This window comes from Myodes glareolus, chromosome 7, assembly GCF_982192425.1.
Source record: "Myodes glareolus chromosome 7, mMyoGla1.1, whole genome shotgun sequence".
Taxonomy (NCBI): Eukaryota; Metazoa; Chordata; class Mammalia; order Rodentia; family Cricetidae; genus Myodes; species Myodes glareolus.
This window is the reverse complement of record NC_142032.1, coordinates 89,621,223-89,647,352: the sequence shown is the minus strand read 5'-3', so window position 1 is coordinate 89,647,352 and position 26,130 is coordinate 89,621,223. Positions and strand designations below refer to the sequence as shown.

Sequence of the window (26,130 nt, the reverse complement as noted above, 5' to 3'; positions counted from 1 at the left end):
CGCAGAGAGGGCTCTGGAAGGCTTATCCTCTGCTTCTAGGCAGGCTTATGCTTGTTTCCGGGAGGAGGGCGTGGTGCCCTCTGCAGTCTGTCAGGTGTAACAAACCGGTTTGTAAAAGAGGTGTTTGTCGAGGCTCTTCACTTCCCCTGCTCTCTACTTTGTAAATTTTCTCAAGAACGAAAGTAAGAAGAAGTACAGAGCAGGTGGAAAGCCTGTGGGCTAAATGCACATCATTTCTCTTTCCCTGCTTTGGGATTCCAGAAGCTCTCCCAGCACCAGGCTCCGTAAGGTTTTCATTAGGAAGCTATTTACATGTTATTTATAGTCCGGGAATACTGTGCCACATACTTACCATTCTTTCCCACCACCAAATAAAAGCCTCCCATAAATAATAAGCGTCTGATTTTCTCCATACCGGCCTCTCTGATGAACTCAGAGATTCCTCTCTTCCTTTCCTGTGTGTGTTCCATTTTGCACAGGACCGAGGTGCTTCTGGACCGATTTTCCTGCAAGTCCCATCTTGGTCCATGTTTCTACACCTGTGCCAGTGTAACTGGACCTAGGTGCCCTCACCCTGTCAGTCACAGAAGGGTCCTCAAAGGCTACCCTCCCTGGCCTTAGAATCTGAAATAAAGAAACAGAGGGTCTCAATGCTGAGGTGCCGGTGCTCCCGGACCTTAGAACACTGGAGTTTTGGGGATTGGGGACTCAGGCATCCTGAGTCAAAGAATCAGTGTTAGCAATGACATAGAGGAGCAAGGGTGGTCACTTTAGTGTTCATGTCCCAAACTGAATCATTATATATGACTGTCCATGTTGGAAAGAAAATCTAATGTGTGATGGACGGAAGTATTGATGTCCGAAGACCTAAAACCCTGGGGACCCATCTCAGCAGAGGAATTGCTAAGCAAGGGTACAGTGTCTCTTTCTAACAGGGAGCTGTAAGGTAGGGTTTCTCTTGCTTTTAGCTGATAGAGTCATGGGAAAGGCCAGGATTCTTCAGAGGCTTGGACCATGCGTCTGACTTCCTCGGCCAAACTTCATGCCACTTGTCCCCCATTCTCAGTTTATTCAGGGTAGAGCTCCTGACCCCATACTCCCAAGCTTCTGACTAGGTGCCGCTCACTAGGAGGTGTGACTGTCCAGGTCCCTGATGGCTGGCCTGGCAGGTGACCAGGGTCAGCAGCTCTTCTGCTATAGTTGAAACCTCAGCCTTGCTTCCCAGGGAGGGGTGACAAGGTCTGTCTTGATGTTTCTGTGTATTTATTCTCTTCCTGGTAACTTCCTTTCTTGGTGTTTTCCTCAATGTCATTCCCTAGGATGCTAGGGGAGCCTATTATGCCCAGAACTTGTATATGCAGGAACCGATGTCCTGTCTTAAATAAAATAAAACCTCTTTATTTGCATGGGAATACCTATGATGCCCATTCTGCTCTGCAGATCTTCCCAAGGACCCATTGTTTGGTACCACTCAGACTCAGGATGGGCTTTCTATCCTTAAGCCTCTTTGCAAGCATTTTCACAGGGCTACTCAGATATTATCCTCTTATATTCACCAGACTCTTGGCTACCTGTAGAAGGAGTTTTGACTTGCTTTGTCCATGTATTTCTAAGGCACACATCTCTTGATGATTTGAACAATATACGGTGGAGAAAATCAAGTAGTTTATTTCAAACTGATAGGATTACAGTAGAAAGCTAAGAGTCTGTTTACTTGTACTCGGATCCTGGAGCTTCAGAGCCTGCATTTGGAGATATTTTCTTGGCACTATGGAATTATGTTGGATAGCAAGTGGGAGTCATCTCTCTAAAATCACATATAAATAAACAGTAGAGCAATGCAAACAAGAGTGATAATGATACAATATTATGTCATATCGCCCTGACTCATCCTGGAATATAATTAAGTCCAGTTCTGGGCCCTGTATCAGTTATTTGCAACATTTGTGTTGGCAAAAAGCCTGACAAAAAGCCCCTTAAAGGAAGAGGACTTACTTTGGCCCCTGGTTTGACAGGAAGGCTCGGCAGAGTTCACTGGGGTGGAATGTGCGGCCTGAACACCTCACATCTGAGAAGAGGGAAGTGGAGAGCAGAGAACACTGGTGCTCAGCTGGCTTATCCCCTCACCCCCCGGCCCGGCCCTTCATTTGTCCTGGGAGTCCAGCCCACTGAATTGTACCACTCACAGTCAGGGGGCCTTCCATCCTTGTTAAGCATTTCTGAAAGTATTTTCACAGGCAGGCTTAGAGGTGTATGTCCTCGGTGATTCCAAATCCAGTCACGTTGACAGTGACTATCAGCACATCCACTCAGGGGAAACTCCAAGAATGAAGGGAGGTGTGATAATAGAAGTTTTGAATAATACTTGGATGGGGCAGAGGGGGCTCAGTCTAGAAATGATCATTCAAATTCACAAAGGGAAGTGTATGAGGGTCATTGGATTTCACCTCCAGGATATCCCATATGGAGTAGTGGGGCTTCCCAGTAATGTGAGGGGCTGCCTTAGGGAAGTGCTATCCCTAAGGTGGACTGGCAATGCCTGGAGGACTGAGGCAGCACATGGAAGCTGTGCTGAATGTCTTATAAGTTCCTTCTCTCTCGATAGACTGTAAATTCATGAATGTGGGCATTATGGGGTGAAGGTAGTGTTTGAAACCAAGCCAGGGTTCAAATCCTGACTGCAACTCATTCTTCAGACTTGGGCACATTACTTAATCTTCCTGACCCTTGTTTTTTTTTTTTTTTTTGGTTTTGTTTTTTTGCTACTACAATGGGTTGAGTTACAGTCGATGAAATAACACATGATAATTGGTGGTTCTCTCTGGATTGTACACTATCGACTAGAAATATGCTCTACCTTAAAAAAACAGTAGTTTTATAACAGGAGTGTCACAATTTCATTATTGTGTACTAATATTATTTTAACTATTTTGGAAGGATGGTATTTCTTAGTCTGGTGGCAGATGGAGCAGAGGGAAGCCAGATGTCTGTGGGACACCCTTAACCTTCCTGAAGCCATCGCCATGAATAAATATCCCTGCTCCACGGTGGGTTCTTTTGGGATCACAGCCAATATCGTTTTGCTTCTAGGAGGCTCAGATGCCGCCATTCGTAATGCCATGGCCGTGAAATCATGTGTAGATTCCCTGACACTAGGGTCTAAAATTTTCTTCTGATTCTCGTTGACACTCTCTGATTTTGCTCAGCCATGTTGTCCACATCGGTAAAGCGAGACTGCAGTGAGATTAAATAGCAACACAGAGATAACCTAAGTGCACTTGCCAGAGAAGATATAGACGTTTCCAGACATTATTTCTCTCACAATATATATGTATATATATATATATATACACATATATATGTATATATATATATTAAATTATATGTATATATAACTCACTAGGAGAAAAAGCAAATGGAAACCAAACTTCACTTCCACTGCTTATCCCAACCAGGAGAGTTTTCTCCCAGTTTGCTTGTGTGGAGTATGTTCATTACTCAATGTTGTGAAAAATTCCCGTGAAGAGCAACTTAAGGGAAGAAGTTGTTTAGCTTTGGGTTTGCAGGTTCGTCCATCATGGTACGGCAGCAGGAATGTGAGCAAGGTCACACCCCGTCTGCAGTCAGGACGCAGACAGATAGGTGCTGGTGTTCAGCTTGTGTTCCCCTTTTTATTCATTCTGGGACTCAAGCCCTTACAATGATGCTGCTCACACTTAAGATGGGTTTTTCAGCTCATTTGACTGAATCTAGAAATCACAAGCATGCCCAGAGGTGATTCTAGCACCTGCCAAGGTGACAACCAATGTTAACCATCATAGTTCTTCATAATTACAGTCCAGATTATCTCTGCAGTCATGGGGAGAGGGTTTGGGGAAATATCTACTTGTGCTGGTTCATCCCAGATATAAGTGCAACACCCAGAGACTTAGTACCTCAGACTCAGTGTTATCTTACTAATATACTCCACTTCAAGAAGATTGAAGCTGGCCAATTCTCAGTCCCGAGGACAGAAAACTCAGGCATCATTCTGTCCTTAGATTCCGTCCCTAGGGCATTCAGGGGCCTTACATATACATTGCAGCTGAGGAAAAGAATACAGTCTTGGACATGACCTGGAAAGAATGACAGTCAGAGTGTGTGCTTCAGTTGTCCACAGCCACAAGCATGTATGAACATATACCTGCTAGGGGAAGAGAGCCATTGCAGATTAATGTACTGCTGTATTTACCATATATGGGAGAAAAATGTCCCTGCTTTCACAGAAGGACATTTGAACATTTCTCCTTTCTGAAAAATCAGGAATTTTCAAGTATTTTACATGGATCTGCTTGGTATGTGTTTGTCCCTGTCCTGAGTGGTGGAATCTCTTCAGTTCTTGCTCCCTCTGGACAATGTGCAGGATCCTAACACCCCAGGCTGTATTGGCTCTTTCAGGTGACTCAAGCTAGTGAGCGTCGAACAACTTAGGGTGCACTGCATTGCACAGGTTCCAAAGAGACTTGCAAGCACATAGCATGTGAAGAAAATCTATTTCTAGATCTTCTTTCTTCATTTGTCTCCTTTCCCAGGGACTCATGTGGTTTTGTTAGCACTTGCATTACTTCCAGAAGGAAGCACATCCCAGATGCTCTGTCCTCCGAAAACCTAGGGTGGAGGTGGGAAATCAAGCAAAGGAGACCCCTCCATCCAGGAATCATAAAACCCTTGGGTTGTCATGATTAGCTCCATAGATTTTGCCTATTTGTGTTGAGAGAGGCATTAGACATTGTGAATTTCTCCAGTGTGGGGTTTTCTGATTCTGATAGATGGAAGAACGTGTGATCTGTTGGGGGTGGGTAGTAGGAATTTCTAGTTAGTTTGTCTTTCTTATCTATTTTATTCTGGAATAATGTTTGGTTCTTGAATCAGAACAAAGAGATGATTGGTAGGATGTATCAGATCTTAAAAATGGCTGTTTTAAAGTACATACCTAAACGAAAGCAGCTCCCTTCAGCCATTTTTCATAATCATCCCTAGGTTGTGACATTAACTAGAAAGAAAAGTGTCCTAGAAGAGCCAAAGACTCTAAATGATGCAGATTATTCTGGATGTAACTAGACTGGTTTTTAGATTTTTTTCAAAGATTTAAAAAAACAATTAAAGCCTTATGTCAAAATATTTATACTAAGAATATAATATCTAAAGCTTAAAATTATAAAATTAATTGCCAGCAGCTGGACTAATTCCATTTATAATGTATATATTTTTTCAAATACCCATTCCATTAAGATATGTTTACAACAAAATTTTGGTTTGTAAGATTTGTAGTTATCAAAATTTGTTCCATGTTTGCCAATTGTACTGGTGGTGATTGTGATGTCAATCAACCAGGAAAAACGTGGGTTTGTTTGTTTGTGACACTTGGAACCTTCTAGTAGAGGTATATAAATAAAATGTCAAAATACCAAAGATAAGTATCATAAGAATAATCAATAAAACACTTTAAAATATAAATTCAATGCATTAAGGAAAATTTTTGAGAGGAAAGTATACTGAGGATATGAATTTAATGATGAGAAGTCACAAAAATGTCAAAGAAATGTTTTCCACATATTTTAAATAATGTTAACTTGTTTTGATATTCAAATTACAGTCACTACATCTGATGACTAATGCAGAGATTTTATTTTTATGTCAATACACAAAATCTATGGGAAATTACATAATACTATGCTGAAAAAGTTTAGCTGTCAAAATAAAAATATGCAAAATCACAGACACAAATAGAATTAAGCCATGATGGTTGCTGCCCCTACTTCTCACTTGAAGATCATTTGGACTTGGGACCCCTGACTCCTACAGAGAATTTCCATCTGGTTCCTACTCTTGTTGCACCAAGGCACCTTCTTGGCAGATGTTTGGCTGGAGCCAGACGCTGCTTGCAGCACCATCGTTTGGTATATTTGAACAGTGGTGCTTCTTTCAACTGTAATTTTTCAGCAGCAATCTGGGTCCCTGGTTCTCTTTCTCCCTGCTGATACACGAACACTTCCAAAGAGGCCCTGCAGAATTCTGAGCCTTCACTCTTCTTTTCTCAGATCTCCAGATCTGAGCAGTTTTTCCTCATATACCGTGGGTTTCTGGCACATTCTTTTGTTTTGTTATGTGTAGCATTTTCTTCTAGACTTAGGGATATTTTTCTTCTTGAAAGGAATGAAATCATCCAAATTTTGGTCTTCCTAAATCCTCTGGGTCTCACATATTATCTTCATTTATCTTCCTAAGTGGGGTATTCTCAGCTAAAAGACATTGTCTCCCTGATCAACAGTTAATCCAATGCTGGGTTGTTGATACTTTGTCCAGGTTCTGTCCAGTGTATTCAGTCTTCCGTGTTATCTCCCCAGAATCATGTATTTCTCCAGCGTGTTTTCTAGGACATGAGTGATTTCCTTTTCCCACTTCCCAGAACTTTCATCAGGGCATTTGTCCACTCACCCTTTGGGGTATCCGTGCTGATCTTTGTGACATTCCCCTATGTTTCATAACCTTGCTAAAGAAAAAAAACCAAACCCAATGACAGTTTTCATTGTATTTTATGATCGTCAGTGTAAGTGATTTGGGTGGGGCTTAGCGGAGTGACTACTGTTTCCTGTCCCTCAAGGAGATGCTGTCCAGCTGGCAGATGGTTTGGTGACCTCCTGTCAGCTTCCATCACGTGTATGTATGTTTTAAGTCTGTTCTCAGGGGGAATGTAGATAGGGATTCTTCAGGAGACTTTTCCTGGGTTCTCAAATGTCTTACGTGCCATTCTAGAGCTTCCAAAGAACTATCCAAAGAAGCCTGCGTTGACTGCTTAAGGCTTCTTATGAACTCATCTTGGGAGTTCTGAAACATTACTCCTGCCAACCACTGGCTTCTATTAGTCAAACAAGGCATCAAAATTCAAAGGAAGGGTGATTAGAATACAGACTTCTTTAGGAGGAATAGATTGGATTCTATAGCTATCTTTAATCTGCTATGCCCTGCCCTTCTGTCTGGGTTTGATGTAACTCCTTGGCTCACTTTGTCCAACTGCACATTTTCTATCTAGAGCTCCAGGAAAAGTCTCACAATGTTTTCCTTGATTCTTTGGAGAAATACATTTTAGTCACCTTGGTTTCTCTTGCTTTTGATAAATTTCACTGATGTTCACTGATTCTTTCTAATTGAGAGACAACTGAAAGACACTATACTTTCTGGTGCCTTGTTTGGAGCTGATGGATGTTTGAATCCTTTCTCCTTCACTCCCTTTTCTCCTGATCTTAAAGACATTGTTATTATTCTTGTTGTTTCACGTCTATGTGGTCTGTTGTTTAAGAAAGTACTTGCCACTTACCTTGTAAGTCTGTCTTGTTTTATTTTGGAATATATGGAAGTTTCTGTCCTGCCTGGTCACGCAGCCATTCAGTACCAAAGAAACACACAGAGGCTTGTATTGATTTTAAACTGTTTAGTCTATTAGCTCAGGCTTATTATTAACTAACTCTTACAACTTAAATTGACCCATAACTTTAGTCTATGTTTAGCCATGTGGGTTGGTATCTTTTCTCATTAAGGCATTCTTATCTTGCTTCATCCACATCTGGTTGGTGACTGTGTCTCTGTCTTTCTATTTTCCAAAATTCTCTTGGTCTTATTACCTTGTTTATAATTCCTGCCTGACTACTGGTCAATCAGAATTTTACTAAACCAATACATGTAACAAATCTTTACAGTGTACAAAAACATTATCCTGCAGTGCTCAAGTTTCTCTTTGATTTCCTAAACAAAACAGAACAACAACAACAAAAAAAACCCCAAAAATTAAGACAAGCAAACGCTCCAAAAATTAACTTTTAGAAATGTGTATGTATCGGTTACCAAAATAAATAGGGTTTTCCTGGGGATACAGGCAAGAAGTCGATTGTGATGTAGAAAGCTGTTTTAAGTCTGATGAAGAAGGAATTGAATAGGAGGAGAGACTTAGGGATTGGACACAAAGGCATTAGTTGGGGGAGACCTCCATACTACAGACATGCTGGGAAAATCTCACCTGGAAGTAGTTCAGGGGAAGTGTGGCTTTGACAACAGCATGATGGAAAATCCTGGGATCAGCAAAGGGCTCTGGGTCAGCTCTGCCTCTCCCACTAGGTGGGAGCCTGGTGAGTTCACAGATTGTTAGATGCTGATGGAGGTGAGGACACAGTGAGTATTGTGGGTGGTATTTGCTTTGGCTTCTGGATTTCCTAGTCTAAGTGAGGTCATATGCCTATTAGAATGGGACCGTTAACCTTCGAAGTAGAAATTCAGACTCATAGGGAGTATTTGTTACTTTTTTGTGGCTAAGACAAAATAATTGACAATAGCAACTTTAAAAGGGGAGGGTTTATTTTGGGTTACTGTTGAAAGAGGGGTGCAGTCCATCATGACGGGGAAGGCATAGCAGTAGCAGCAACATGAGACAGTTGTCACATTGTGACGTCAGCGAGGAAGGAGACATGAATGTTGATACTCAGCTTACTTTCTTCTTTTTATTTATTCTGGGCCCCTAGCTCATGGGATGACCCCCTACTTTCCTCCTCAGTTAAACTTTTCTAGAAACACTCACAGATGCACCCAGAGGTTTGTTTCCAAGTGATGTGAAATCTGGTCAGGCTGACCACAAGTATTAGCTATCACAATAGAGACAAAGTCCGGTTCTGGTGAGCCATGTATGTTTGACCTTAGTCAGTTGTGTGTTCTTCAGGTTCCTCAAATGTGAAACGAGGGTTGAATTAAAGACGGACAATGTAGTGTTCAGAGCTTTGTGGATTCTTCAGGAGACTTAGATCCATTTTTCCAAATTTATGCTGTGAAAAAGTATTATACAACTTTTCTTTGTCCCTGAGATATGTCTGGGGTGTAATTACTGTATATATGTGTTTAGACATTAACATGAATTTATTCTCAGACATAAATGGTCTAATATTAGCAGTTGATTGCAGAAGACATTGGGCTTGAATTGTTTAATTTAATGCTAATTTGCTTCAAGTGCAAACACTCATCAGGAACATTAGGTAATTATCATTTAGGTACAGGACCACAAGATATGATGTCTACATTTCCATTTGAGTTATTTTGCTACTCATGGCTATAATATGAATAATAAAAACCCAGAGACAGATATAGGGGTTAAAGCTGAAGATCAGAGAAGCAGAACAGTAAACCACTAGAGGGACCTTTTACTTCTACCAATGCTCAGACTAAAGGGGCAATCCTCAGAATGCCTAGATTGCACTGTGTTGCACTGAGGTCCAACAAACCTCAGACTCCATACTCTAGTGAGTTCCTATCTCTTCCTAATTATATTTCTCTTTCCATCCAGCCATATCACTCCTGTCTCCACCTCCCTAGTGCTGGGATTAAAGGTGTGTGACTTCCAAACACTGGGATCAAAGGTGTGAGCCACCACCACCTGGATCTGTTTCTTGGTCAATCTTGTGTAGCTCAGGATAGCCTTGAACTCACAGAGATCTGTCTTTCCTCGTCCAGGGATTAAAGGTATGTGCCACTACTAGTGGCCTCTAGTGGCATAGCTTTGCACTCTGATCTTCAGACAAGCTTTATTTATTAAAATACAAATAAAATATTACTACATTTCCCCCTTTCTGTCTAAAATAAAAAGAAGACTATAAGTAGCATAAGAAAAACTATATATAATAAATACAATAGCTATATACAATATATGCAGGCAATAAGTGCATCAACAATGTCTAGTCCATTTGCATTTGAAAACAAATGTTTTCAGAGAAAACACTCGATTATATATCCTATCTTGGTAATTCCAAAGTCTTGTACCTAATTTACTTCCTGTCTTAACTTGCATTACCATCCCAAACTATCTTTTACTATCTCTCAACCTTATACACTTCACACCTCTTTAATGAGTTTCTTTTCTGCATCAGGTAAACAAGGAAAACAATAACTATCTAGTCTTAATCTCGCTGAGAGACCCAAGAAGGAAATAATATTAACCAAGTAAGCAGAAAGTGCGAACAAGCCACTTCCAAAAAATATGAGAAATGACAAAAACAGCTGGCTGCCTGGACAGTCACCCAAGCTTCCTCTGCAAAGTTGGGGCATCCATCTTTGGCCTACAGGCCTAGCATATCCAACAGACTTTTCTGTGAAGTGGGATATTCTTAAGGGCTTTCCCTCCTTCTCTTGATAATATTTGGTAGTCTCTTTTTCTGTGTGTCCTGCTTGTGTGACAGCATACTGTCAGCAGTTAAGGCAAGGGCATTTTCTTGCCCAGTGGCTTACTTTTGTCACAAAGGAAATAAACTCAGTGTAGAGTTTCTTTGATGCCCACCATCTTCTCTGAAGTAGATTGGTTCTGCAAGGAGCACACATGTCTCATTGTCGTTAAAAAAAAAAAAGAGCTTATGCTAGTAAAACATCTTAAATGCCATATCCTGTACATCTATGACTGTTGGAAGATGACCTGTCTATCTGAAATATATATTTATTTGACCTTGAAAACATACCTAATGTGATTACAAGTTTGATTGTAGTAGGCAATTAACTACTAACCTGCATTTCCTTATTATTCTAAACAGTTGGTAATAATAGTTTTCAAGGACTAGAAACTTGCATTACATTAATAAATGAGTTGTATAAATACAATGTCTTAAACAAAAGTAGAAATGTATGTACAGTATGTTCTAACCAATTAATTTTAAATTTATATCACTACACAAAAGTATTTATTTATTTATCAATATATAAAAGTATTTGCATACAATATGCAAAAGTCCAATCCAATGTAAAACACTTAAAGCTAGTTGCTTTTTAAAAGTAGATTTAATATCTATCTTTTGTCTTATCTTGTCTATACCCTCCCTTATTTCTTTTCAGAGTAGAATCAATAATTTACCCTTTTATCCTATTATATCTATATTCCCCCTTTTTTCTTTTCAAAGCAAGAACCTTGTATCTAATTTCCTTTATTTAAATTTTTCCTGACCATTACCAATAACAACTTATAATAAATCTCCCTAAACAATGACAAATATCCATTACCCAATAAAAGACCAAAAACCACCCACCCCACCTCTTGGGAATATAGGCATCATCTTCTTAAATTTACTTCCTGTTGTCTGGGGGTGGCAGTATCTTTAGGGGATCCTGAAAAGAAAAAAAAAGGGTCCTGGGAGAGGTAGCTGTGTCATTTGTTGTCAATTCACTGCATAATGGGGAGGAGCAGGGCTTGTCTCAAGGCCAACAGGAGGGAAGGGACAAACATGCGTATTCATTACAGAGATCTGTGCTGGTAAATCTGAGTTGTTAATGCCTGCTTTTGTTGACTCTGTTATATGAGGTACCTACCAAATCTTAGAGAATATTTTTTTAATGTAGTTTGCTTAAATATACACTCAATCTAAGGATTAACCTCTCTCTGTGTGTATGTGTGTATGTACGTGTGTGTGTGTGTGTGTGAAGAATTCTGTGTGTATGAGTAGAGAGAATAAAAGAGAGGCACCCAAATCTCTTCATTTTCATCAATTTGTAAGTGGTGAAACCAGGTCTTAATAAGTTTATCTAATTTGCCCAAGACCACAAAATGATGACTTCTAACAATGTTTTACCTCACTGTAGTGGGCACTTTCAGAAGTTCTCTCAGTGCTTGTTGGCAAGTTCAGGATAAGAGCATCCTTAGTGTGAGAAACAGATGCTGTTTATTCCAACATTGTACAGGTGAGGAAACTGAGGCAAAGAAAGGCTATCAGAAGCCATCTTCTCTAGAGCCCATCGCCAGTAGTGACAGAGCCAGGATTAGAACTCAGGTATATGAGTTTCAGAATCTGCTCTTAGCCAAATGCATTCTTGATTAGAATAGAGAGTCAAAGGAAAACTGAGAGACTAGAGCCTGAATCCCTTTCTTCCTTTCTACAACACTAGGTGATTTAAAAACATAGCCTCTTGATATTTAAAAATAAATAATGCAGGAGTTGCAGTACATGCCTATAGTCTTAGCACTCAGAGACAGAGACAGGAGAAGTGGATTATAGATTCAAGGGTGGCCTGAGTTGCATGAGACTCTGTTTCAAGACAAAATTAAAAAGGGCTGGAGAGAGAGCTCAACCTGTAAAGTAATTACTATACAAGAAGGAAGACCTAAATTCCACCTCCCAGATTCACCCATCTTAGAGAAGCTGATGCAGTGGTATGTGTGTACCATTTCACAGCTGAACAGGAAGACAGAAAGACCCTTTGAATTCACTGCCCGAACTAGTGAGCTCTGGGTTTAGTGAGAGACTTTGAATCAAAATATTGGATGGAGAGGTACATATATACACATGCATCTACACATGTACACATTCATGCCTGCACACATATATACACACATGCATGCACACAGGCACATATACAAGTGCACACAGCCATGCACACACATGTGCATACACATGCAAACACACATGAGAACACAGGCATACACACATGCTCACACACATGCATGCACACATATGCATATATATATATATATATATATATATATATATATATATATACACACACACACACACAGAGCAACTGAAAATACCTGAGATTTGCACCCATATTTTGCAGATTTTGTCCTCTCATAGGAGGCCCATGAAGGCAGGTCTCCATATCTACATTTCCCTGGGGAAACTTGAATAAGTGTGTTCATTAGTCGGTAAGAAGAGCTGATAATCAATAATGAGTCACATGAGCCAAAGCTAATGGCTGATTATGAAGTGTTTCCATTTGTAAGGCATTTCTCTCCCAGAAATTAGCTAAACTCTTCTAGGAATAATTTTCATATCTTATTTGTTAATGGCTTTCCTGGCTCTTCCTTAAGATTGTGGTCCTATTTCTAACCTTCTCCACATATACTAGAGTGCTTCATATTTGATAAGTATAGCATTCATTACTCATGGAGTTACCTACCTGTCCGTCAAATTCTGGTATCATTATTTGTCATGATTATGTCCCCAATGCAAGTATCCCAGGTGGTGTGATGCTACAGGGGAGTGCTTGTCTCAGCCTTTGAGCCCATCACCAGCTGGGGTTCATCCTTGTCTAACAGCCGTGCATAATGAGCAAATTGTTTGGCCGTAGCTATTGCTACTCCTTTGCTGTCACTGTTGATGCTTATTTATTTTATCTGTGGTTTCTGTTCTCATTGTGAAGCTACAGCACAATGAAAAGGCGTTTGCTGAGGCCTTCAGTGAACTAGGATGGAGCTCATTTGGTACCCATGCACTATTGGTTTGACATGATCCTCCATCCCTGCATCTTTCCCATGGAGCTCAGACCTCTCCCACAGCCAGTGTCACGTTGTTTCCACAAGCAGATGGGACAGGAGTTCACGTTCCACAGAGGCTATGAGAAGCATGGACCCACTGGTGTTCTACTGAGGAAGAGGAATAGAGGCGGGTGGAAGTTAATCCGTTGACTTTTCTCTCTTCTCAGGCGCTTGTGAGAAAAATCGATACCTCAGACAATATCTACATCATGGAGTCTACCACAGGGAACCTGTTCAGCCTGACCCAGGAGGGGGCTCCTTTGTGTCGCATCATAGCCAAGGTGAATTTCAGGGTTGGGGACCAGAGAGCAGGGCTGGGGGGAGAAGGAGGAAGATCTGCCTGTTTGGCAGATTAGTCTTGGCCACAGCACTAACTTGCTTTGTGACTTTGGAAGAGTCACTTTTCTCTGTGTTTCCTAGACCCCGTGATTTCATTTCCCAACTGATACAAATGGATACAGTAGTTGGGGTTCCCTGAAGGACCATAACTTATGAAATACATCTATTAAAGCAGGACTCAGTAGAGTGGTTTGCACAGTGCAATCTGGGTAGTCTGGCATTGGCTGCCTTCACACTGGAGAGACTGAGAGCCAATAGCTGCTCAGGCCTGGGGCATTCCTGGAGAACCGCTGGCTTTATTCTGTATTGGGAGACCGAAAATGTTGGTTTCCAGTGTCAACAGAGGCTGTGTTAGGTGCAACAGCAGCTACAAAGATGGCGAGCTTGGGAAAAAGAGTGAACGGGTTTGCCAAGCACAGATGAACTTGCCAAGCAAGATACAGATCCAAGAAGGCAAAAAGCTAACGTTTCTCCCCAACTTCCTGATATTCAGGCCACTGCTAGTGGAGACACCCACGTTTAGGGCGAGACTTTCCACTTCAACTAGCCTAGTCGAGAAAATCCCTCAGAGCTGTGTTTCTTAGTTGATTTCAGACTCAGCCACCTTGACAGCCAAGATTAATGATTGCAGATATGCCCACAGAAGTCTGCCGTCTTTCTAACAAGGTGTCCACCACTTCAACCCTTCTTTCCCATTCCACACATCTCTTCTTGACAATGTAGGGTCCCTGGTGTCTGTTTACAAAAGATGTAGTGGTTCAAAGACCATTTGGTGTATAGCAACAATGCCAGAAACAGATAAATAAATCCATAAACATTGATTTTATATGGCCTCCTTTCATTATGGAAGTAAGAAATGCAGTGTCTTAAACTCAATTCAAAAAAACCTTTTTAAGTATAGCCTTACCTGTAGTTAGGCTCCATTCAAATCCCTTAATAGCTCTCATTCTAACTTCTACCCCATAATAATTAGCAGCAGCGTTTTCAGAAGAAAGAAGCAGAATGTGTTTGTAAACAGGAACTTCAAATATCAGACATGTGTGTTCTTATGGGATCTATCTGAATATCCCCTTCTAAGCTTCTTGGTCAGATCCTCAAAGGCCCATGGCCACTCCAGCAGTATATGGGAGGAAAAGGAAATAAACATGACAACTGTGTGAATCATGAGCTTCCTGACTGACTCACTCTGGACAGTGGCTCTAGGGCCAAAGTTAGGTTTATTGCTGCCTTCCTTTTGCATGGGAAAAGAAGCTACATGAGCTTGTGACCCGAGTGGAACTCAGTTCTGTCTTTTGGAGAGTCAGATGCCAGTCTCAGGAGGAGGATCCATGTGTGTGGCCTCCAGTCCCATCTGGATAGCAATCCTTCAGAGAGTTTAAAAACACCGATATTTTGCAATTCTGGGCTATGCTTGGGGCTCGTCATTTCAGCAAGTTCTTTGGGAGATGATAAACCTCAGAGTCACTGATCAAAGCCCTTAAAGAATTGAAATTGGGGTAAAGGCTTGTCAGCTCTGGTCAGGAAACAAGTGGATTGTGTTTAATGGCAATAGCTGACATTATATCTCTATCATTCAAGTCTTGCATAACTTGGTTCTTTTAAAACATGGAAGCAGCCTATGTAGGGGGGAATCTGCTGTTCCCATTTATAATAGGGTTTATGACTTCCGGAACTTATCCAAAGTCACAGAGCTAATAAATGGGTCAGTTCAGAATTAGAAGCCAAGAGCTCTGGTTCCAAGTTCATGGCCCCAAACCCACAGTAGTGACTCCTGGTTCAAGCCTTAGGCCAAAGTGTGACCCGGAATCATGGGAGTTTTAAGCAATTTCTGATTCTGTTTTAATTAGTCTGGAATGGTAGATAAGTTTGTTTTCCAGGTGAGTTCTAATCTCTTCCTGGCTGCTACTTCCTTTTGGGGATGTTAGCTAAGATTTTACTTGAATGTATGCAGTTGTATTAGTGAAAAGGAAACAAGGAAAGAATCCTTGTCTCTCCCAAAGATTCTGTGACTCCAACATTCTCTTGGTGGAGAGTCTTGTCTTGCAGAGGTCACATGATACTGTGCAGAACAAAGACATTCTTCAACCTCTCAACTCCAGTTTGGAGATTAAATTTCCAGACTTAGCTGAATTTCTTTTGGAACAAAGAATGCTTCTCTCTTAAAAAAAATAAGTGGCAAATCTTGGCTGGCCCAGGTTCTCAAAATCTTTCTGTGTGCTGTTGGTGTAGACAACGCCTACTACCTGCCTGTTGCCATGTTCCTCTTTCATGAAAACAGAAAGTAGATGTGAGTTTGAATCTAAGCCAAGGGTAGTGCTTAACTTCCTGCTAGTCTCCTCAGAGGACTGGGACTTAACCTGGGCTAATTTTGATTCCAAACATGTCCAGTGGGAGGGGAGAGATCAGGAGAGAGAGGCCTGGGAGGGGAGAGAGCAGGAGAGAGAGGCCTGGGAGGAGAGAGAGCAGGGGAGAGAGGCCTGGGAGAGGAGAGAGCAGGGGAGAGAGGCCTGGGCAAGAACCATAGGCAGTTCTCACACTAGCCCTGCTCATAGAAGGAGGCTGGCCAGGTCTGGTACTGTCAGTCCTGCCTTTGTGAACTGTGGGATTTTGAGAGCCTCCCTTCCTCCACCACAGTGTCTGGCCTTCCTGGTGGAATAGGAAGCCTGTAGTTCTCATCTTGTCACACTCCAGTCTGAACAGGCGACCATGGTGAGCTGTTTTCCTCATTTGGTCACTGCTTCCTCCATTTCCTCACCTCTCCCAGTCTCCCTCCCTGCCTCCAGCTACCCACACAACTCTGGGCTCCCAAGGTAGCCTGGACTCTTAACAACCTTGACTAGAAATTTCAAATCTTATCATGATGCTTGGAGTCATACCCCACCATAGCCTCTCCAAGGGAAGCCAAGGCCTTAGTGAACAGTAATGACCAAAACATTAAAAAAAATGTACAAATGTACTGTATCCTGGCTGTTCCTCATGTTCCAGGCCCTGGACTGGTAGTTTTTGCATAACTATGGTATTTGATCCACACCCATGCCCTGAGATGAGCATCTGTTACACTTAAAATCTCCAGGACCCACAGCAACTTGCCCAGCTCCAGCCTGAAACCAGCTTCTCCTACTTCTGGAGCCCATGTTCTCTGCTTTTCACCAGCTTCATTGCTGAAAATTTAGGGTCCTTCCCTGACAGGGCCAAGTTCCTGCTCCAACAACGCCATTTCCCTCTCAGTCATCATTTCTTCTTTCTTGGCTTCTGGTGCATTACACAAAGAACTTTCCCTGGGTGTGAGACTGGTGAAAGTTGGGATGGGGAGGTCTTGATGGGAACTGGGGAGACATGGAGCCTGAGTTTTCTAAAGCTGGAAACAGTCACTGTGATGATGATGATGATGATGATGGCGCTAGGTATTAAAAACAAAACAATTCCTATAGTATTTACTATATGATGTGCCTGATAATGTTCTGAGTGTTTGTTTAAGCCTTCTCAAAGTCCTGTGCATAAGACCGAGTCCACTCCAGCTGCCTAAGTGGGGAGCTGAGACATGGGAATCAATAAGGTTCACTAGGCTGTTCATTAAAGGTGACATGCCCTTGTGTGTTGTGAACTGTCTCCCAGCGGTGTTGTTCTCCGCTCCCTTTTACCTTCCTTCCTTCTCACTCCTCCTCTTCTCCCCACTGCCTACTCCCTAGGCCTCCATGTCTTTCATTAGCTACCGAAGCACTGTGTTGTACTTTGTACTTGCTACCTCAATGGATGAATCAGCCGTCCTTAGATATGTTAAGGGTTATAACTGCTACAGTCTTGGTGTGTATGTGTGTATTTTGTGGTGTGCATATGTGTATGCATGTTTGCATGTGTGTAGGCTCATGTGTGTGTAGCTACATATGTAGGCACATGTATTGGAAAGTCTGAGATTGACAGTGCCGGTCTTCCTTGATTGCCCTCTACTTTGGGCATGGGAGCAGAGTCTATCAGTTCAGGACTCACTGACTTGGTTAATCTAGCTAGCCTGCTGGTTCTGGGAATCTCTTGTCTCTACTTCCTGTGCGCTGGGATTATAGGAGGATTGCCAAGCCTACCTGGCATTTATCTGGGTGCTGGGGACCTGAACACTGGTCTTCACAGTTGTACACCAACTGCTTTACCCACTGAGCCATCTCCCCGAGCCCATAATTCACAAGTTTAAAGGGAGGAAGTGAGTTTTCAGATGTTCAGGGCTTGTCTTAAGTTATGCCCATTCGTGCAGAGCTGGAATTTTAGCCAGGTCTTCTGATGCCAGTCTTCATTTCAACCTTATTGTGTCTGGTCCTTGGGATGAAGTAGGCTGAGGGTAGATGCAGGGAGAGGACGTGGTGATGTCTTCTATCTTTTCAGTCCAGAAGATGGCAAAATGCGTTCTGGTAGCAGAAGCACAAAGTGGGAGTCCAGTGCGGACAACATCCTACCCCAGACACTCAGTAAAGAACTCAACACTGGGATCATTGTGACAGGTCCCCCAGTGGTCTTCATGACACCTGCAGAGCCCACTGTGATCTCTGGGACACTCATCTCCCAGCTGCTCCTAGTTGAGACCTAGGCAGTCTGTCTGTTGTCGGTCCTCTGAGTGTATCTGGATCCAGACACCCATGAAAGACCCCAGTCTCCTCACGATGATGGTGGCAGCCCTCTCCCCCTCCACACAGAGCACACAAACGCTATGATGCTGTGTCACAGTTACCCCAGCTCCTCTGTAATTCCTTCTGTCTCCAGCCTCCACACCCTGGAGTGGCCCCTGCCAGCATTATGACAGCTCATCCCAAGCTGTCTGAATAATTCATATTGTTATGCATCTGGGCTTAGAGCCCAGAGCTTTCTATAAAATTAAACAAGCCCCAGCCAACAGCGTGATCTGCTAGCTCAGTCAATCCTAGTGTTATCCCTAGGATAAGTGCTGTTGTCAGTGCTGGGTGGGGGCTCTGGGGTGGTTTGTCAGATAATCTGTCTAAACTCCTTGGTAGCTCTCTTCCCTGTTTTCCCTTTCCACATGGCCTGGGTCTTTACATACCTTTAATGAAGGGATAAGACCACCTTCTGATCAGGAAGCCTTCTATAGCCGAACTCTTACACAACTGTCCAGAGCGATAGCCCCAGGTTCTTCCACACAGACCAGCTCAGCTGCTCTTCGTGCTAAACAGTTACGTAGCATTTTAGCCTAAACTAACCAGACATGGAGCCAGGATTGAGACCTGAATCCCCTTAGCAAGGGTCTACGACCTTCTTCTTTTTTATAAATGAAAATGCTAAGAAGGACATTTTTTTTACAGGCCTGGGAAAAGACATGATGGGGAGGGGCTGATGGAAATGCAGAGCTCGGGTTGATTTGCTGGTCTCAGTGCCTTCTGAACCAAAGGAGGCTGTCACAGCCTTCCTGGCTTTGATCTTGAATTTCTTAAACAACAACAACAAACAAGAAACTCCAAACCCCCATAATTTTACTAATTCTTTGAGAATTTTATACATGCAACACTTTTTTAATATTCAAGTGCATAACTCATCTTTTATTGTTTTTATTGAGCTATACACTTTTCTCCACTCGTCTTCCTTCCTCCTGTCTCCCCTTCTACCCTATCCCATGACTCCTATGCTCCCAATACTCAGGAGATCTTGTCTTTTTCACCTTCCTATGTAGATCCATGTATGTCTTTCTTAGGGTTCTCTTTGTTGTCTAGGTTCTCTGGGATTGTGGCCGGTAAGATGGAGAGGATGTGGGGCAAGGGAAACACTCTTCTATTGCTGGTGGGAGTGCAAATTTGTACAGCCACTTTGAAAATCAGTATGGTGACTTTTCAGAAAATTCAGAAACATTCTGCCTCAAGACCCAGAAATATCGATGTTGGGTATATTCCTAAAAGATGCTTAGCCATACCACAAGGACATGTGCTCATCCATGTTCATATTAGCATTATCTGTAATAACCAGAACCTGGAAACAACCTAGATGCCCCTCAGCTGAAGAATGGATAAGGAAATGTGGTACATTTACACAGTGAAGTACTACACAGTGGGTAAAAAAAAAACAATGATGTCTTGAAATTGGTGGGCAAATAGATGAATCTAGAAAACACCATATTGAGTGATGTAACCCAGACTCAGAAAAACAAATATAACATGTATACACTCATCAGTGACTTTTGATCACATTTTAAGTGCTATCTATATCTCTGATATGAACCAAGAGTTGCACTGGTCTCTGGGTAGAAAGATACACATTTGGAAGGCAGTTTGAGAGACTATTCACATGTAGTAAAGTAGTAGTAGTAGGTTCATCCCAGGCTCTAGGAGCTCCCCACCTTAGATTCTTTGCCACCATTTCTTCATTGTCTGCCCCCAATGTAAACCTTTGTATATGCTTTACCAATAGACAAGTCTAATAAAATGATACCTATGCAACTCAAATGACTAAATATGAATACACCCAGATATAAATATCTATCTTTATGTATTTTATCCCGAGGGAGCCTACCGACAACCAGCGAGGCTGGCAGAAACAGCTTACAACTCCTGCACTTCTGTTCCTGTCACTTTCCTGTGCTTTGCTGTCTTAGGGCGATCTGTACGTGGAACTTACAAATGTGCCATGAGAAAATCAGAAGGCAGGGTAAAGGGTTCTAGATGAAGGGATCAAAGGGGTGAGCATCTTTTCTAACGATTATTCTAATAATATTAACATGCATAATATTAACAGGCATTCTAATAATAACATGCATTTGAAACCAGAGAGGATCTCCCTTGTCACTCTACAGACCCTTCCCGGATGAAGGGGCTCCTGCTCTGCACTCCAGAACTTGCCTCATGCTTGCCTTCTTTTCTTTCTCTGCCCAGCTTTGTTCTTTCTTTAAGAACTGTCTGCTCTTCCTGCCAAACCAGGTTCAGTATGACCCAGGACCATGGCAGTGTCTAGCACATAATAAACAACTATATTTTGAATGTATTTGCTTAGCTCTTTCCCACCAAAGCAACCACCCCAGGAGGAAGGTGAGGTATAAAAGTTTGTAGTCAATGTTAGCCAGAATCAATGAAACATTAGGCGTTAGTAAATACCCTCTCCCTGAATTGGACAATTCATCTTGAGCCCACCAGTGGTCAGAGGCAAAACTCTTAGGGCAAGAAGAGCTCCTGAGCCCCTGTTTGGAGTAGAGGGGAGGAAGATCTGAGGCTGTTTCAGTAAAGTCATTCTGGGTTGCAGTGGTCCTTGCTTCCTCTGAAGATGCTCATTCATTATCCTTCCAGTGAGTCAAGGCTGTATCCCCAGTATGTGAAACAGAGCCTGATACATGTATACTTACGGTATATTATCAAAAATCGTACCTGGGATAGTATTTTGCTGAACTCATCTTTATTTTGCTTGATTCTTGGAACAGGTGCTAGGTTAGTTAGATGTAGGAGTGACGGGCAAGGTTAAAAGTGACTGCCCTGAGTGCTTAGATCCCTTGCTCACTCGATGTCACATCTAAGTGCCTTCTAGCCCTTGGAAAGGGGGATAGAGAGGGAGGAGGCAAAGCCAGAGGGGGTTGCCAACTTTTGCTCTGCATTCACAATGTAGTGTTGCTGTTGGTCTGTGAATACTGTGGTGTGTCCCTGTATGGTCTGTGAGTGCTCCCACTCTGAACATGGGAGGACCACGGTGATGATTACAGAATGCTTCTTATGCCCAGATTCCACAGGGTGCGCTGCATACTCTGTTGGGCGGGTTCCATGAGGTGAGAGAAAGATGATCCATTCCTACCAAATACAAAGGACTCACACCCAAGAGCTGCGCAAGCGTCCTGAAAGCAGTTGTCTCCTTCGACAACAAGCAAGAGTGAGGCTGACGTGGACTTAGGGAGAATCACTTTCCCTATTTGGCCTTTAGTAGTTTTTTTTTCCCCAGTCGTAGAGTGGAAATAAATAACAGAGCTGATGTAAACCTTTTCTGTCTGCTTTCCTTGGCATGGGAGGGAGCAAGGAGAAGCATAGTGGTTGACGGAGTGGGAATGGACACAGAATCCTAGACTCTGTCCCTTTATCTGCTTCCCACCAGTCAACAGGACCGTTCTAGGGCTGAGCAGAAGGATCTGGCTCCTCAACCCCACCAAAATGTCTGTTGCTTGTCACCAAACCAGAGATGCATCTAGGAAATCCCTTTTCCAACTGATAGTATTGGGGATGTGGATTTCATTGTCTAAGTGTGTGTGAAGAATACCCCAAAACATACATGTCCGCCGAGTGAGGGCTGTCAGCTATTATTGAGTCAATCCAGGGAAGATCACCTGGTAAGATCATGTGATATTCTCTTCCCCACAGGAAGGTGGAGTTGTAGCACTCTTCAAGGTCTGCCGGCAGGACAGCTTCCGGTGCGTGTACCCCCAGGCACTCCGCACACTGGCCTCTATCTGCTGTGTAGAAGAGGGTGTCCATCAGCTGGAGAAGGTACGGGCAGTGGTCTCAACGGGCTGAAGTCTCTGAGCCGACTGGTGTTGGGAGCCTGGTAATGGCATTTGGTCTGCTTCATGTAGCAAGTTCAACCTAAGTCCCCTTTTCTGCAAGACCCTTTCCAGATGAAACTATTAGGAAATTTGACTGTGGGGTTTCATGAAATGAAGGGTAAAGGGACCCTGGGGTCTAACCAGGAACGACAGATCTGAAGGGACACTAAGCATTTTCAGGGTTGGGTGACAGATCAAGAGAGTCCGGTGAGACGAACAAGGTCCCGGTAGGAAAGCTGTTAAAGAGTGGTTTCAAAGTTTGGGATGGTTGGTTCTTTCATGTCAGGATGCCAGGGGAAGTGGGTCCAGATCAGTGATGGGTGAAAGCGGCGAGGGAAATGCCACTGAGTACCGGGCCAGTCAGCTTTCCATTCTTGTGCCAACATACCTGGGAAGACTGGTTTAAGAGAAATTTGGGTTTAATTTGGTTCTTAGTTTCAGTCCAAGGTTGATGGGATCCATTACACCTGGCCTGCGGTAAGGCCCATCATAGTGGTGGAGGAGAGGGGTAAGCTTGGCTTCTTTATTTTGTATTATGTTATGCTAGCCCCCATGAAGCGAGAAAGGTGGGGGCGGGAAAGAGAGGCCTTTTATGGCTTTTGCTCTCATTCCCTCTGGGTCTTGACCTGTGGTGTGCCACTACCCACATTTAGGTCTTCCTTACCAGTTCCACGTGCCAATCATCTCTGGAAACTCACTTGTAGACACACCCAGAGGTAGGTGTTACCAATCTTCTAGATGTCACATCAGTCAATCAAGCTGACAATCAAGATAAGCCATCACAGGTGTCTAGGTAAGCAGGGATGGCTCCAGTCCATGAAGGGCTGGACAGCTTCAGGAGGGGATTGGAACCATTCCAAGGGCTTGCTGGACCAGTGTGTCCCAGGGCAGTGTGGGGTCACATAACGAATTTGGTGCTTTGGAGGTCCTAGGTGCCTCTGTGTCAGTCTAACCTGGGGTAATCTAATTTCAGGTAGTCTGAACCCCTGGCCAGGTTGCAGGTCTGGGTCTACAGATGGTCTGTCACCTGACCCTGAAAATGCTTAGTGTCCCTTCAGATATGTCATTCCAAGGGATACTAGCTTGGAGAGCTACGGAAGCTGAACTGATATTCGGGGTGTTCTTCAAATTATTGAAGGAAGCATGGTGAACATTCTTGTGGCTTAGAGCCCGATGTATCTCAGAATAGCTGTGGTGACTGTGGGATTTGGGGTTCTCTGCATCCATTACAGAGAGTCTTTCTGGGGGGGGGAAGAACGGCCCTCCTTCCTTCACACTATGTCCCATAGCCTGAGCCCACCTATCCAGGTGACCCCAACCTTTCCCCAGTTTCTTTGCTTAGGTCTAGACTCTAAGTCAACCAGTCACTTGCCTTCCCACTCTGCCTTTGTCCAAATCCATTCCTATGACCAGACAGAGGAGTACAGAGTGCTCTTCTTAGTCAAGGTGGAAGATGAATAGTGAGTTTGTTTCTTTTCCAGCTCCTAACGGGGAAGTTATTTGTGAAAGGTCACACAGAAAGAGAGCAGAGAAGCTAATGCTTCTCTGAGCAGAATGCGTCCTTTCCACTTGGCTAGAAGTTTTTGTCCCTCGTGGTATGCCGAGAGCCCTGAATTGGAGGTAATCTGTTGAGGTTAAAGGTGTCCATGCCTTGGTCCTGCTACATGACAGACAAATGGGTTTGCAGGAGGGAAGCCACTGCTTAAGGACTTATGACTAAGGTTGTGGAAGAGCTCAGAGCAAACCCTAGATTTTCTGAGACTAAACTGGATATCATTTCTCTCCTTCCCAGTGCTCTGTCTGAACATGTACACATAGTGTGTTTGTGTGTGCACTGGTTTGCATGGTGACGAGACAGACAAACTCAATGAAGGAAATGGGTTAAGCGTGTTAAGCTTATGTGCTGCATAATCCACCACCATCCTAGTTCCTGTAAATCTTTCCTGGATGTTGACCAAATGGTCAAATGAGGTTTGTTTCTCATCCTCTTTCATTTCGGCGTGGTAGGGAGCATAGATGAAAAAGTAGGGGGCGGGTGGTATCATCATCTTCTCCAAAACAGTCAGTTGCTTGACTTCAGTGAGCTTTTGGGTTGGTAGGAAGAAACTAAGCAAGAAACTCAGCAGCGCTTTCTTGCTTGGAGCTGAAAGCTGCAGCCATAATAACTGGAGGCAGTTCACTGCGCCCATCTGACGCTGCTCACAGAAGATAGGGTGGTTCAGCCCGTCTTTTCCAGGGCTGGGTTGGCTGAAGAGCATGTTTGCTCTCTGAAGATGAGAAGGGGTGCTTATCAGCAAGAACATACATGGAATCCTAACTACTCCAGTGTACACTACCTTCAGTATCACCAGTGACTTAGGAGCCCAGCTCTGTAAACATCTCCGGCTTACAGGCGACAAGTCTAGAATCCCAGACGGCTTTTGTGACTTATCAAAAATCACATCATCAAGCCAGGTGGTGGTGACACATGCCTTTAATCCCAGTACTCCAGAGACAGAGGTAAGCAAATCTCCAAATTTGAGGCCAGTCTGGTCTACAGAACAAATTTCAGTACAGCCAGATCTACACAGAGAAACTCTGTCTCAAAACAAGCAAGCAAGCAAGCAAGCAAACAAACAGAAATCATATCATTAATAAGTGTAGCAGGCAGGATTTAAGTCTTAATTCCAAAGTCATGCATCATCCCTGCCTTGCTTGCTTCATGGATACTCTGAGAATACTAATAACATCTCTGTGACTTACCCCAGATCCCTTAGCCCCCACCTCAAAAGGAAAAGATGTGATGGGCATTCCTCTCCTCCAAGTCAGATCCCCATGGCAATTTTGAATACCTGGTCACACACAATCACTCACTTTAAGCCACTTATTGCTGCTTCTTCCTCCTGGCTGTCAGTCACCCACTTCGAAACCCACTTGCTTGCCCCCTCCCGCTGTCCATCACTCACTCTGCAAACTCTTGCTTTCATTGTGTGTCTGTTGGGAAGCCATCTCTTCGGTGCGGCCGAGCCCCGAGGACTTTGAGAGGCAGGCTGCCCCCAATTCTCCACACTACGAGCTTTGAACACCCACAAGTTATGCCAGGGAACTTCCTGAGCCTCTTGTACACACCTTCCTGACAAATGGGTACATTCAGATCTCATGGCATTGTTGTACATTTGGCACTTAGTTCACAGTGGAACTGAGTCCTGGTATCATGATCGCAGTCAAGGCAGTGTTCATGGCAAGGGCTTTGGGAGAGACTGGGCTCTGGAAGGTTATTGTCTCTAGGAGGAAGTGGTCAATCCTATGAGGGAGGGCTGTCCTCAGATGGGAGGTGATGAGGTCCAGTGTGGAGCATCCGTGTGGGACTGGAGCACCAGTCTTCCCTTCCCACCTCACAGATGGGGAGATAATGGTGGACAATCACAGCACTGACACTAACACATCCCTGGCTTGTTCCAAACCCCAGGCTCTTTCTTCACCACCCTGGACAGATCTGGCCCTTCTGATATGGGAATCACAGGGAAATGGCTCCTTTAGATCTAGGCTCAAGGTGTTGGTCAAGGGAAGGGGCAGAGCTGGAAGAGATAAACTCTCAACACCTACAGCCCTCTCTGGCAACACCTCCCTGTAGAGGTCTAGTTTAGTCAGCCCCAGGCTCCACGCTGTTTTGGTACCCAGGATCAGCACACTTTTAGAAGTTATCCATGCTTTTCCTTTCTCCTTGGCAGACAGTCATCCCGCACTCACTTGTCCTGTGCTGCGCTCCACAGAGAAGGGGAGCAGCTTGTTCCAAAGACTAGGCGTGTAGAGCCCAGAAATACAGATAGAGGAGGGAGGCTGGCCTGTGTCCTCAGAGCATGCTCCCTCCTTTTAGAATTCCTGGTGAGAGAGAGGCGAAGAGCCCGTGCAGACCTGGTCACATTAGGTGTATAGAAGTGCTTGATGGCAGGCAGGGGACAGCAGTCTTAGGAGATGCAAAGGACCCTGAGGTTTTGTG

The 26,130-nt window shown here is 43.4% G+C and overlaps 1 protein-coding gene across 2 annotated transcripts in view; it reads left to right on the top strand.

The window, feature by feature from the left end:
* Positions 1-26,130, top strand: part of Insc (INSC spindle orientation adaptor protein) — a 109,842-nt gene that overhangs the window by 49,775 nt on the left and 33,937 nt on the right. For both annotated transcript variants that reach the window (XM_048460330.3, XM_048460333.3), the window contains exons 6-7: positions 13,477-13,590; positions 21,970-22,095. In XM_048460330.3, the coding sequence (XP_048316287.1) occupies positions 13,477-13,590; positions 21,970-22,095 (240 nt within the window). The remainder of the gene's footprint in view (positions 1-13,476; positions 13,591-21,969; positions 22,096-26,130) is intronic.